Raw genomic sequence first — 12,642 nt, 5'->3', positions numbered from 1 at the left:
GTGTGAGATATAGACAATGTCCCCCATGGGTGTGAGATATAGACAATGTCCCCCATGGGTGTGACATACAGACACTGTCCCCCATGTGTGTGACATACAGACACTGTCCCCCATGTGTGTGACATACAGACACTGTCCCCCATGTGTGTGACATATAGACACTGTACAGCATGTGTGTGATATACAGACACTGTCCCCCATGTGTGTGATATACAGACACTGTCCCCCATGTGTGTGACATACAGACACTGTCCCCCATGTGTGTGATATACAGACACTGTCCCCCATGTGTGTGACATACAGACACTGTACCCCATGTGTGTGAGATATAGACACTGTACCCCCATGTGTGTGACATACAGACACTGTACCCCCGTGTGTGTGAGATGTAGACACTGTCCCCCATGTGTGTGATATACAGACACTGTCCCCCGTGTGTGTGACATATAGATACTGTACCCCATGTGTGTGAGATATAGACACTGTACCCCATGTGTGTGACATACAGACACTGTACCCCCGTGTGTGAGATATAGACACTGTACCCCATGTGTGTGAGATATAGACACTGTCCCCCATGTGTGTGATATACAGACACTGTCCCCCATGTGTGTGATATATAGACATTGTATCCCCGTCTGTGAGATACTGACACTGTATCCCATGTGTGTGATACATAGACACTGTACCCCTGTATGTTTGATATATGGACATTGTACCCCCGTATGTGTGATATACAGACACTGTATCCTATGTTAGGATTATAGACATTGTACCCTGTGTGTGATAGATACTGTACCCTGTGTGTGATATAGACACTGTACCCATGTGTGACAGACAGATACTGTACTCTGTGTGTCTGTGATATAGAGACACAATACCTCATGGGTGCGATATGGAGATACTGTACCCCTGTGATATACAGCCACTGTATCCCCTTCAGTCTGCTATACTGACACTATACCCCATGTGCGATATACAGGCATTGCACTCAGGGTGTGATATGCAGATTCTGTACTTCCATGTGTGATATGGTTACTGTACCCCATGTGTGATATACAGATGTTGTACTCCCATCTGTGATATAAACACTGTACCCAGTGTGTAATATACAGATACTGTACCCCATGAGTGATATACAGATACCGTAAACAGTGTGTGTCATAGCCAGACACTCTATGCCTCGGGTGAGATATGCAGGTATTGTACACCTGTCTGAGTAATATAAAGATACTATAGCCCACATGTGAAATACAGATACTGTATCCCGTGTGTATGATATACAGATTCTTTACTCCATGTGTTTGATATACAGATGTCATACCTCATGTGTGATATACAGATTCTGTACGTCCGTGTGTGTGAGATATATACTGTACCACACCGTGTGTAATATACGGATATTATACCCTGTTTGTGATACACAGATATTGTTTGCATGTGTGATATTCAAGCACTGTGCTCCATGCGTGTGATGTACAGGCATGATACCTGTCTGTGTGATATGCAGAATCTGTCTCCTTTCTGTGATATACAGATTCTGTACATCTGTCTGTGTGATATACAGACACTGTACCTCGTGTGTAATATGCAGATACAGTCCACTGTGCGTGATAGCGTGATATACACTGTATCCCATGTGTGATATACATACACTGTACCCTGTGTGTATGATATTCAGGCACAATAGCCCATATGTGTGATATACTGTGCCTCATGTGTGATATGCAGATACAGTCCACTGTGTGTGATACCGTGACCCATGTGTGATATACATACACTGTACCCTGCGTGTGTGATAAACAGACAGTGTACCCCATGGGTGTGATAGACAGAATGTGTACCTCGTGTATGTGATATACAGACACTGTACCCTGTGTGTGAGATATTCAGACACAATAGCCCATATGTGTGATAGACTGTGCCTCATGTGTAATATGCAGGTACAGTCCCCTGTGTGTGATAGCTTGATATACACTGTATCCCATGTGTGATATTCGTACACTGTACCCCGCGTGTGTGATATATAGACACTGTACCCCGTATGTGATACACACTACTAATTTTGAGATATACAGGCACTGAACTCCATCTCTGTTATATACAGACAGTGTACTCAACATGTGCGATATACACTCTACCCCTGCATGTGATATACAGATGCTATACCCTGTGTGTGATATGCAGGCACTGTACCCGCATGATATACAGTGTACTTAATGTGTGAAATATACAGACACCGTACCCCTACCTGTGTGATAGACAGATACTGTCCTCTTTGTGTGATATACAGACACTCGGTGCGTGCTACACAGATTTTGTACCTTCATGTGTGAGCTAGGGACACTGTATCCTGTGTGTGATATACAGATTCTGTACCCCATGTGTGATATACAGACACTGCCCACGTGTGTAATATACACTGTATTCCATGAGTGATACACAGATACTGTATGCCTGTGTGTGAGAGATATGTGGACACTTTATTCTGTGCGTGATATATAGATACTATACCCTGTGTGTGATATACAGACATTGTACCCCGTGTGTGCAATATATAGATACTATTCCCTTGACTGTGATATGTCCATGTGTGTGTTATACAGACAATATATCCCTGTCTGTGTGATATACAGATACTGTCCCACATATGTAATAGATACTGCACCCTGTCTGTGATATACAGACACTGTACCCGTGTGTGTGAGATACAGACACTGTGCCCCATGTGTGTGATGTACAGATTTTGTATCTTTGTGTGTGAGATACAGACACTGTGCCATGTGCGTGTGAGATACAGACACTGTACCCTGTGTGTGTGAGAAACAGACACTGTGCCACATGTGTGTGAGATACAGACACTGTGCCATGTATGTGTGAGATACAGACACTGTGCCACGTGTGTGTGAGACACAGACATTGGGCCACGTGTGTGTGAGACACAGACATTGTGCCACATGTGTGTGAGATACAGACACTGTACCCTGTGTGTGTGAGAAACAGACACTGTGGCACATGTGTGTGAGATACAGACACTGTACCCTGCGTGTGCGAGAAACAGACACTGTACCCCGTGTATGTGAGATACAGACACTGTGCCACGTGTGTGTGAGATACAGACACTGTGCCACGTGTGTGAGAGATACAGACTCTGTGCCATGTGCGTGTGAGATACAGACACTGTACCCCGTGTATGTGAGATACAGACACTGTACCACGTGTGTGTGAGATACAGACACTGTGCCACGTGTGTGTGAGAAACAGACACTGTACCCCGTGTATGTGAGATACAGACACTGTGCCACGTGTGTGAGAGATACAGACACTGTGCCACATGTGTGAGAGATACAGACACTGTGCCATGTGCGTGTGAGATACAGACACTGTACCCCGTGTATGTGAGATACAGACACTGTACCACGTGTGTGTGAGATACAGACACTGTGCCACGTGTGTGTGAGAAACAGACACTGTACCCCGTGTATGTGAGATACAGACACTGTGCCACGTGTGCGAGAGATACAGACACTGTGCCACGTGTGCGTGAGATACAGACACTGTGCCACGTGTGTGTGGGATACAGACACTGTGTCACGTGTGTGTGAGATACAGACACTGTACCCCGTGTATGTGAGATACAGACACTGTACCCCGTGTATGTGAGATACAGACACTGTGCCACGTGTGTGTGAGATACAGACACTGTGCCACGTGTGTGTGAGATATAGACACTGTGCCACGTGTGTACTTGTCAAAGTGTAACTTATTGATCAATTATGAAAGGTATGGAAGGTTAAATAAAAAAATGTTGAATAATTCTCAGTGAGCCAGACTGCACCAGACCAGACACTCAGCGCCATATTGGAAACTAACAAAGGAGACTAAGCCTGGCTGAGTTCATGGGGTGGTGAGATGTTGGGTGGTCATGGGAACATGAGGTCTCCTATACAGTATGAGATGAATCAGCTGTGATGTAGTATTGCAGCTTCGCACTGAGTAGTCTAAGTTAATATGTGGCGCTGAGGCTGAGGAAGTGACTGAGTTCTCACTGGTACAGAATCTTTGAGACACTGCCCTGTCCTCCGAGCTGCCATGATTGTCATGGCCCTTCACATGGGCAGATGACTACCAATACCTCCTCCACTGTCCCATTACCTCTTGGCTGAGGTGGTGCAATGCCGTTGCTATTGTTTCTCGTTTTACCCTCTTGGTGTCTGTTGTTTGTGTGATGGGTTTCTTCACTGGACAGGTTGGGTTCCACTCTAGAGGAATCAGAACAGCACACTGGTGAGAGATCAATACACAACACTGGTACACCATCAAACTAGAAGGGTAAAGAGAAAGACTTGCATTTCTATAGCAGCCTACATGACCTCCAGACGTCCGAAAGCACTTTAAAGGCAATGAAGTATTTTTGAAGTGTAGTCACTGTTGTAATGCAGGAAATGTGGCAAACACTTTGCACACAGCAAACTTCCACTAACAGCTATGTGATAATGATAATGCGATAATCTGTTTTAGTCTTTTTAGTCGAGCGATAAATGTTGGCCAGAACTCCCCAGCTTTTCTTCCGATAGTGTCAATGGGATCTTTTCCGTCCACTTGAGAGGGCAGAAGAGGTCTCGGTTTCTCATTTGAAAGATGTCACTTCCAACAGGACAGCACTGCCTCAGTACTGCACTGGAGTGTTAGCCTGGATTCTGTGTTAAAGAGTGGAACTTGAACCCACAACCTTCTGACTCAGAGGTAAAAGTGCTCTCCACTGAGCCATACTGACACTGTAAAATACACAGAGCTTTGGTGCTGGTCTCCTGTCACACAGGAGTTGCTGTGCAGTTCATTACTACAAAGGAGGTGCATCCTGCCATGTCTGAGTCACTGTACCCGGGATCAGCAATGTGTCCGTACACGGACACCTGTGTCCATAGAAAAATCTTGAGGTCCATGACTGGTAATTTCAGGAATGAGGAATTATCTATTGACTTCTTCTTTCCATACAAGTCCGACTTTTAAAAAGTGTACAGCTGTCGGTTTCACAGCTGACAGGTGCTGGGAGCAGGAACAGTGGCTTCCGAATCCAGGACAAGTTTGAGTTTTTCTGGTGGGTTCTGGTTTTTTTTTACAAAGCCTGAGCAACCCAAACTTGTTCTGAGTTTGGAAGCCACTGTTCCCACTCCTGTCGGCTGTGAAACTGACAGCTGTGATTTTTTTTTTAAACTGACCAATCACAAAGTTGCTGTGCAGAGAGTTCCTGCTCTCCGCAACTGTCACAGAGGGAGGGGAGGGAGAGAGAGAGCGAGAGAGAGGAAGAGAGGGGGGAGAGAGGAAGACAGGGGGGGGGGGAGAGAAAGAGAGAGGGAGGAGTGGGTTGGACAGATAGAGAAGGGGAAAGAGGGGGAGAGAGAGAGAGCAGAAGGAGAGATGGGGAGGGAGAGAGAGAGGTGGCGGAGAGAGAGGGGAGTGGGATGGACAGAGAGGGGGAAAAAGAGGTGGGGGAGAGAGAGAGAGAAAGAGAGAGAGCGGGAGGAAAAGAGAGAGAGGGGGAGGGAAAGAGGGGCGAATGGGATGGACAGAGAGGGGGGAGAGAAAGGGGAGGGAGAGAGAGGGGGAAGAGAGAGGGGGAGATGGATGGACACAGAGTGAGAAGGGGAGAGAGAAAGGGATGAGGGATGGACACTGAGAGGGGATAGGGATTGACACAGAGAGGGGAGCGAGAGTGTGAGGAGAGAGAAAAAGACTAAGATTACTCCTGAAAGATGGACATCTATCACTACATCAAGTGTGTGGGCAAACATTGACTGCTTGTGACTACAAAAACAACGCCAGGTACTCACTAAATAGGGAGAAATGCGTTTTAAATTGGACTGTTTTCATAGCATTAGGTTGACTATACACTTTATATAAAGATTAATTGCTCCCATGTCCGTGGCTGAATCAATAATTTTGTCAAATGTCCCTGTTGCAACATGTCGGTGCCTATCCCTGCTCTGTGCCTTCACCCGAGGGCTCTGGAAATGAAGAGCAGAGTCACTGGCACTGGAACAAATTAGTTCCAGTATTTAATTGTATAGAAACAGGCCATTGAGCGGTCTCCACCCTGCTACCCAGGATTCCGCCCCCACCCTGCTACCCAGGATTCCGCCCCCACCCTGCTACCCAGGATTCCGCCCCCACCCTGCTACCCAGGATCCCACCCCCACCCTGCTACCCAGGATCCCACCCCCATCCATGCCAGTGTTTACGCTCCAAATAAGCCTTTTTCCACCCTGCTTCATCTCACCCTATCAACAAATCCTCCTCACGTTGAGCTTCAAATCTCCAAATCCCAGGGAAAATACAGGAAAATGTACTTTGGAAAATTCCTCTCTGTCCCCCTCAGGCGATCAGAACTAGGCCAGGAGATCACATGGATCATGCGTGCGTCATCTATTAATCCACTTACCTTTGATATGATGTGATCTCTGCCCCAGACAGAAACTGTCCAGCTGCCTCTTGAAGGCAGAGATTCAGCACAAACCACACCATTCAGCAGCATATTCCAGAGACTGACTGCTCTCTGGGCAAAGAGCTTCCTAATATCCAGTCTGTTCCCCCTCTTACACAGTTTAAACTCAGGTCCCCTGGTCCTCCCCAAACTGGAATAATCTATCAATCGAGGCACTATCCAGCCCTTTAGTTATTTTATAGACCTCTATCAGGATGCCTCAAAGTCTACACTGCTCCAAAGTGAATAGAATATGATCGTTGGACCTGCCTGAGCTGAGGTTCTTTATGCTAGGAATCATTCATTGTCGTTCTCCTCAGGACCTTTATCCAAGGCCACTATATTACCCACCAAAACTGGGATCAGTATTCCAATTGCAAGCTAATCAATGACTCGTGACACAATTGTGTGCCTGGATTTGTACTGAATAGTTTTATTGATAAAACCCATTACCCTGTTAGATTTAGCTACAGCTTCTCTACATTAGTCATGAACATCCAGTGATCTGTGCACAATCACACCAAGATCTTTTTCTTTCTCAATCTCTTTCATTATTGTTCCTTGATGCGTGTATTCAGTGTTGGGCGTACAAATATACAAGAGACTACATTTATCTAAATTAAACACCATTTGCCAAGTACATCTAAATCTTTTGCTATTTGATTGCACTTCTCCATCTTCTTAACACATGCACAGATTTTGGTGCCATCTACAAACTTATTGGCTGTAGTCCCAACTTCACTGTCCAGGTCACTAAGAGAGACAGCGAGCAGTGGTGAGCCGCAGACTGATTCTTGGGGATATCAGTAGTAATATGCCTCCAGACTGAACCACATCCGTTATCTACAACTTTTTGGCTGCAGGATTGGAGCCAATTCCGAATCTATCTTTTCAAATTTCTGGTGGTGCAACAAGATTCTATTTTGTGAAATAAAAACAAGAAATGCTGAAATACTCAGCTGGTCTGGCAGCATCTGTGGAGAGAGAAGCAGAGTTAACGTTTCAGGTCAGTGATCCTTCTTCAGAACTGGCAAATATCAGAAATGTGAAAGGTTATAAGCATGTAAAGCGGGGGTGGGGTAAAAGATAACAAAGGGGAAGGTGTAGATAGGACAAGGTCACAGAATAGCTGACCCAAAGGTCATGGAGCAAAGGCAAACAATATGTTAATGGTGTGTTGAAAGACAAAGCATTAGTACAGATAGGGTGTTAACGGACTGAAAATTGAACAGCCGCAAGTACAAACAAAAAAAAACAGTGGGTAAGCAAACTGAATAAACTAAGATGAAATAAAATAAAATTTTCGTTTGTCTCTTTTACCTTGTTCACCTTCATTGCTTTCTATTTCCCTCCTGGTATTTGATAAAGTTTCTACCAAAGCTCGTTTTCACAGCCACATCTCCTTCCTCAGTGACTGTCTGCGGCTCCGACTTATTCCACGTGGATTCCAACTGCAGTTTCACCCATCATGCTTTGAAACCACCCAGGACTACAGGTATCTCCGAGAAATACAACGTTCCTTGGACTGCTATTCTCGCCACATCCTGAGATCCACACTCAGTGCTATGCGCCGCCACATGTACACACTGGACCTCTCTCTCCAGAAGCACCGCCTCACCTTATCTCAAAGCTGTTCTACTCCGCAGTTTCATTTCATCCTGCGTCTCATCCGACACATTAAAAAAAAACTTTTACTCTTCCTTTCAGGTGTCAAGGAACGCAAGCTCCAGCAGCTGATGGGGATTAATGCCCCTCCAGATCCTTATTCCCCTTCACTTCCCTCTGATCCCACCCCTTCTGATCTGACCCCTTGCCATGTATTCACTGTACCCTCTGACCTCCCCCTCTCTGACGCTGAATGATCTGTACTCAGCAAAGGTCTCAGTTTCATCCCCTTACGCCCCCACCTCAATGAATTTCGCGCTTGGCATGATGTTGAGCTCTTCTTCCGTCACCTCAGCCTCCGGGCTCACATCTTTGACCAGGAGTCCTCCCCCCGACCAGCAGACCCATTCACCCGCCTCCAGCATTCTCCCTCCACCTGGACCCCTTCCTCTGGCCTCTTACACACTCTTGATCTTTTCATTGAAAACTGTTGGCGAGACATTGGCTATCTCAATTTCTCTGCCCCCCGTCACTCACTCTAACCTGTCTCCCTCTGAACTTGAGGCACTCTGTTCTCTAAGGTCTAACCCCGACATGGTCATCAAACCTGCAGACAAGGGTGTTGTTGTTGTTGTCTGGCATACTGACCTCTACCTTGCAGAGGCTCAGTGCCAGACACTTCTTCCTACCTCCTTCTGGACCATGACCTCACCACTGAACATCAAGCTACTGTCCACAGGACTGTCACTGACCTCATCTCCTCCGGAGATCTTCCCTCTTCGGCTTCCAAACTCATAGTCCCACAACCCCGGACAGCCCACTTCTACCTCCTTCCCAAAATCCACAAACAGGACTGCCCCGGCAGACCCATTGTGTCAGCCTGCTCCTGCCCCACTGAACTTATTTCTTCCTATCTTGACTCTATCTTTTCTCCCCTGATCTAGTCTCTTCCCACCTACATCCGTGACTCTTCTGATGCCCTATGTCATTTTGACAATTTCCAGTTTCCTGGCCCCAACTGCCTCCTCTTCACTATGGACGTCCAATCTCTCTACACCTCCATCCCCCACCAGGATGGTTTAAGGGCTCTCCACTTCTTCCTTGAACAGAGGCCAACCAGTCTCCATCCACCACCAGCCTCCTTTGCCTGGCCGAACTTGTTCTCATATTGAACAACTTCTCCTTCAACTCCACTCACTTCCTTCAAGTAAAAGGTGTAGCTATGGGTACCCGCATGGGTCCTAGTTATGCCTGTCTTTTTGTAAGATATGTCGAGCATTCTTTGTTCCAGTCCTACTCAGGCCCCCTCCCCCAACTCTTTTTCCAGTACATTGATGACTGTACCGGTGCCGTTTCCTGCTCCCGCCCTAAACTGGAAAACTTTATCAACTTTGCTTCCAATTTCCACCCTTCTCTCACCTTTACATGGTCCATCTCTGACACTTTCCTTCCCTTCCTCGACTCCTCTGTCTCCATCTCTGGGGATAGGCTATCTACTAATATCCATTATAAGCCCACTGACTCCCACAGCTATCCCGGCTACACTTCTTCACACCCTGCCTCCTGTAAGGACTCCATTCCATTCTCCCAGTTTCTCCGTCTCCGACGCATCTGCTCTGATGATGCTACCTTCCATGACAGCGCTTCTGATATGTGTTTCTTTTTCCTCAACCGAGGATTTCCCCCCAACTGTGGTTGACAGGGTCCTCAACCTTGCCTGGCCCATTTCTCACACCTCTACCCTCACCCCTTCCCCTCCCTCCCAAAACCACAACAGGGTTCCCCTTGTCCTCACTTTCCATCCCATCAGCCTCCATATCCAAAGGATCATCCTCAGCCATTTCTGCCACCTCCAGCGTGATGCCACTACCAAACGCATCTTCCCCTCCCTTCCCCTGTCAGCATTCCGAAGGGATCGCTCCCTCCGCGACACCCTGGTCCACTCCTCCATCACCCCCACCACCTCGTCCCCTTCCCATGGCACCTTCCCCTGCAATCGCAGGAGGTGTATTACCTGCCCATTTACCTCCTCTCTCCTCACTATCCAAGACCCCACACGCTCCTTTCAGGTGAAGCAGCGATTGACTTGTACTTCTTTCAATATAGTATACTGTATTCGCTACTCACAGTGTGGTCTCCTCTACATTGGGGAGACCAAAAGCAGATTGGGTGACCGCTTTGTGGAACACCTCTGCTCAGTCCGAAAGCAGGACCCCGAGCTTCTGGTTGCTTGCCATTTCAACACTCCCCCCTGCTCTCATGCTCACATCTCTGTCCTGGGCTTGCTGCAGTGTTCCAGTGAACATCAATGCAAGCTCGAGGAACAGCATCTCATCTACCGATTAGGCACACTACAGCCTGCCGGACTGAACATTGAGTTCAATAATTTCAAAGCATGACACACCACCCCCCCCCCCCCACCTTTTTACTTTTATTGTTAGGTTTTTTTTCTTTTTTATATATGTTTTGCATTTATTTTGTTTTATTTCATTTCAGTTTGCTTACCCACTGTTCTTTTTCATGTTTGTACTTGCGGCTGTTCAATGTTCAGTTCGTTAACACCCTATCTGTACTAATGCTTTGTCTTTCAACACACCATTAACATATTGTTTGCCTTTGCTCCACGACCTTCTGGTCAGCTATTCTGTGACCTTGTCTTATCTACACATTCTCCTTTGTTATCTCTTGCCCACCCCCGCTTTACTTGCTTATTACCTTTTACATTTCTAATACTTGCCAGTTCTGAAGGGTCACTGATCTGAAATGTTAACTCTGCTTCTCTCTCTGCAGATGCTGCCAGACCTGCTGAGTATTTCCAGCATTTCTTGTTTTTATTTCAGATTTCCAGCATCCGCAGTATTTTGCTTCTATTTTGTGAAGTCGCCTAGTGTGAGGAATCTTATCAAAGGCTTTCTACAAGTCCAGGTAGGCAATGTGCACCAGATTTCCTCAACCACTGTCCAAGTGACTTCCTCAAAAAACTCAAAGGACATCTCTTATCCCTTCTAGCATCTTAGCAATAGGAAAATAACAACAACACCATCCAGCCAGCCTGTTAGCAGCCAGTGAATCTTTCCACTACTTTACACTATTCCCTTGGAGAGGAGCTTTAAGATACTATTCTGTTCATCATTGTTAAGAAGGCGTATGGTGTGTTGGCTTTCATTAACAGGGGGATTGAGTTTAAGAGCCGCAAGGTTATGCTGCAGCTCTATAAAGCCCTGGTTAGACCACACTTGGAATATTGTGTTCAGTTCTGGTCGCCTCATTATAGGAAGGATGTGGAAGCTTTAGAGAGGCTGCAGAGGAGATTTACCAGGATGCTGCCTGGACTGGAGGGCATGTCTTATGAAGAAAGGTTGAGGGAGCTAGGGCTTTTCTCATTGGAGCGAAGAAGGATGAGAGGTGACTTGATAGTGGTGTACAAGATGATGAGAGGCATAGATAGAGTGGATAGCCAGAGACCTTTTCCCAGGGTGGAAAGGGCTATCACCAGGGGGCATAATTTTAAGGTGATTGGAGGAAGGTTTAGGGGAGATGTCAGAGGTAGGTTCTTTACTCACAGAGTGGTGGGTGCGTGGAATGCGCTGCCAGCGGTGGTGGTAGAAGCAGATACATTAGGGGCATTTAAGCGACTCTTGGATAGGTACATGGATGATAGTAGAATGAAGGGTATGTAGGTAGTTTGATCTTAGAGTAGGTTAAAGGGTCGGCACAACATCGTGGGCCGAAGGGCCTGTACTGTACTGTACTGTTCTATGTTCTATTGTGAAATGCTTAAATCAACTTATCACAAACAGGCAGCCAGTCACAAATACCAGAATATCAGAACTAAGATGTTATACCTGTCAGGAAAGACTGAACAGGCTGCGGTTCTTTTTTTCTACATAGAGAAGACTGAGAGGTGCCCTGATAGTGGTCTTTAAAATAATGAAGGGGTTTGATAGGATAGGCGAAGAGAAGACGTTTCCATCTGTCGGTGAGACCAAAACTAGGAACCATAAATATGAGATAGCCATCAATAAATCAATAAGTAATTCTGGAAAAAACTTCTTTACCCAATGTGGAACTCACTACCACAAGGACTAGTTGATTGAGGTCAATAGATTGGATGTATTTAAGGGGAAGCTAGATAAGCACATGAGGGAGGAAGGACTGGAAAGACATACTGATAGAGTTAGATGAAGTAGGGTGGAAAGGAGGCTTGTATGGAATATAAACACCAACATGGACCTGTTGGGCCGAATGGCCTGTTTCTGTGCTGTAAATACTATGTAATTTTAGGTAAGTTGAAAACAAGAACAGTGCAAACTCTGAGGTACAGAACCCAGGCAGTCTCGAACTGTATCTGCTACATTCCTGAAGTTATCAATGGGGATGATTACTGAAGGGAAAGAGGCCTAGCAGGTGATACAGTGAGAGCTGGTTACAGAAGCATATGAAAGAATAAAAGTAAAGAAACAAAAGGTTAAGAAAGATGACGAAGGAACTCTTAGAGGCAGTGCTGAAACCTACAGAGATCAACTGTTAAATAGCAGCAACACCTCAAAGGT

General features: G+C 46.1%; 1 protein-coding gene across 5 annotated transcripts in view; it reads right to left on the bottom strand.

Moving 5' to 3' along the window:
- cacna1sa (calcium channel, voltage-dependent, L type, alpha 1S subunit, a) overlaps nucleotides 1-12,642 on the bottom strand; it is a 722,633-nt gene that overhangs the window by 42,561 nt on the left and 667,430 nt on the right. For all 5 annotated transcript variants that reach the window (XR_010977454.1, XM_068056917.1, XM_068056913.1 and 2 more), the window contains one exon: nucleotides 4,156-4,262. Coding sequence is in view for 4 of the 5 variants with exons in the window: in XM_068056917.1 (XP_067913018.1) it covers nucleotides 4,156-4,262 (107 nt within the window). In the remaining variant the exon portion in view is untranslated. The remainder of the gene's footprint in view (nucleotides 1-4,155; nucleotides 4,263-12,642) is intronic.

The sequence above is a fragment of the Heterodontus francisci genome, chromosome 25 (assembly GCF_036365525.1).
Source record: "Heterodontus francisci isolate sHetFra1 chromosome 25, sHetFra1.hap1, whole genome shotgun sequence".
NCBI lineage: Eukaryota > Metazoa > Chordata > Chondrichthyes > Heterodontiformes > Heterodontidae > Heterodontus > Heterodontus francisci.
The sequence above is the reverse complement of the archived record's forward strand: the minus strand, read 5'-3'. Positions and strand labels throughout refer to the sequence as shown.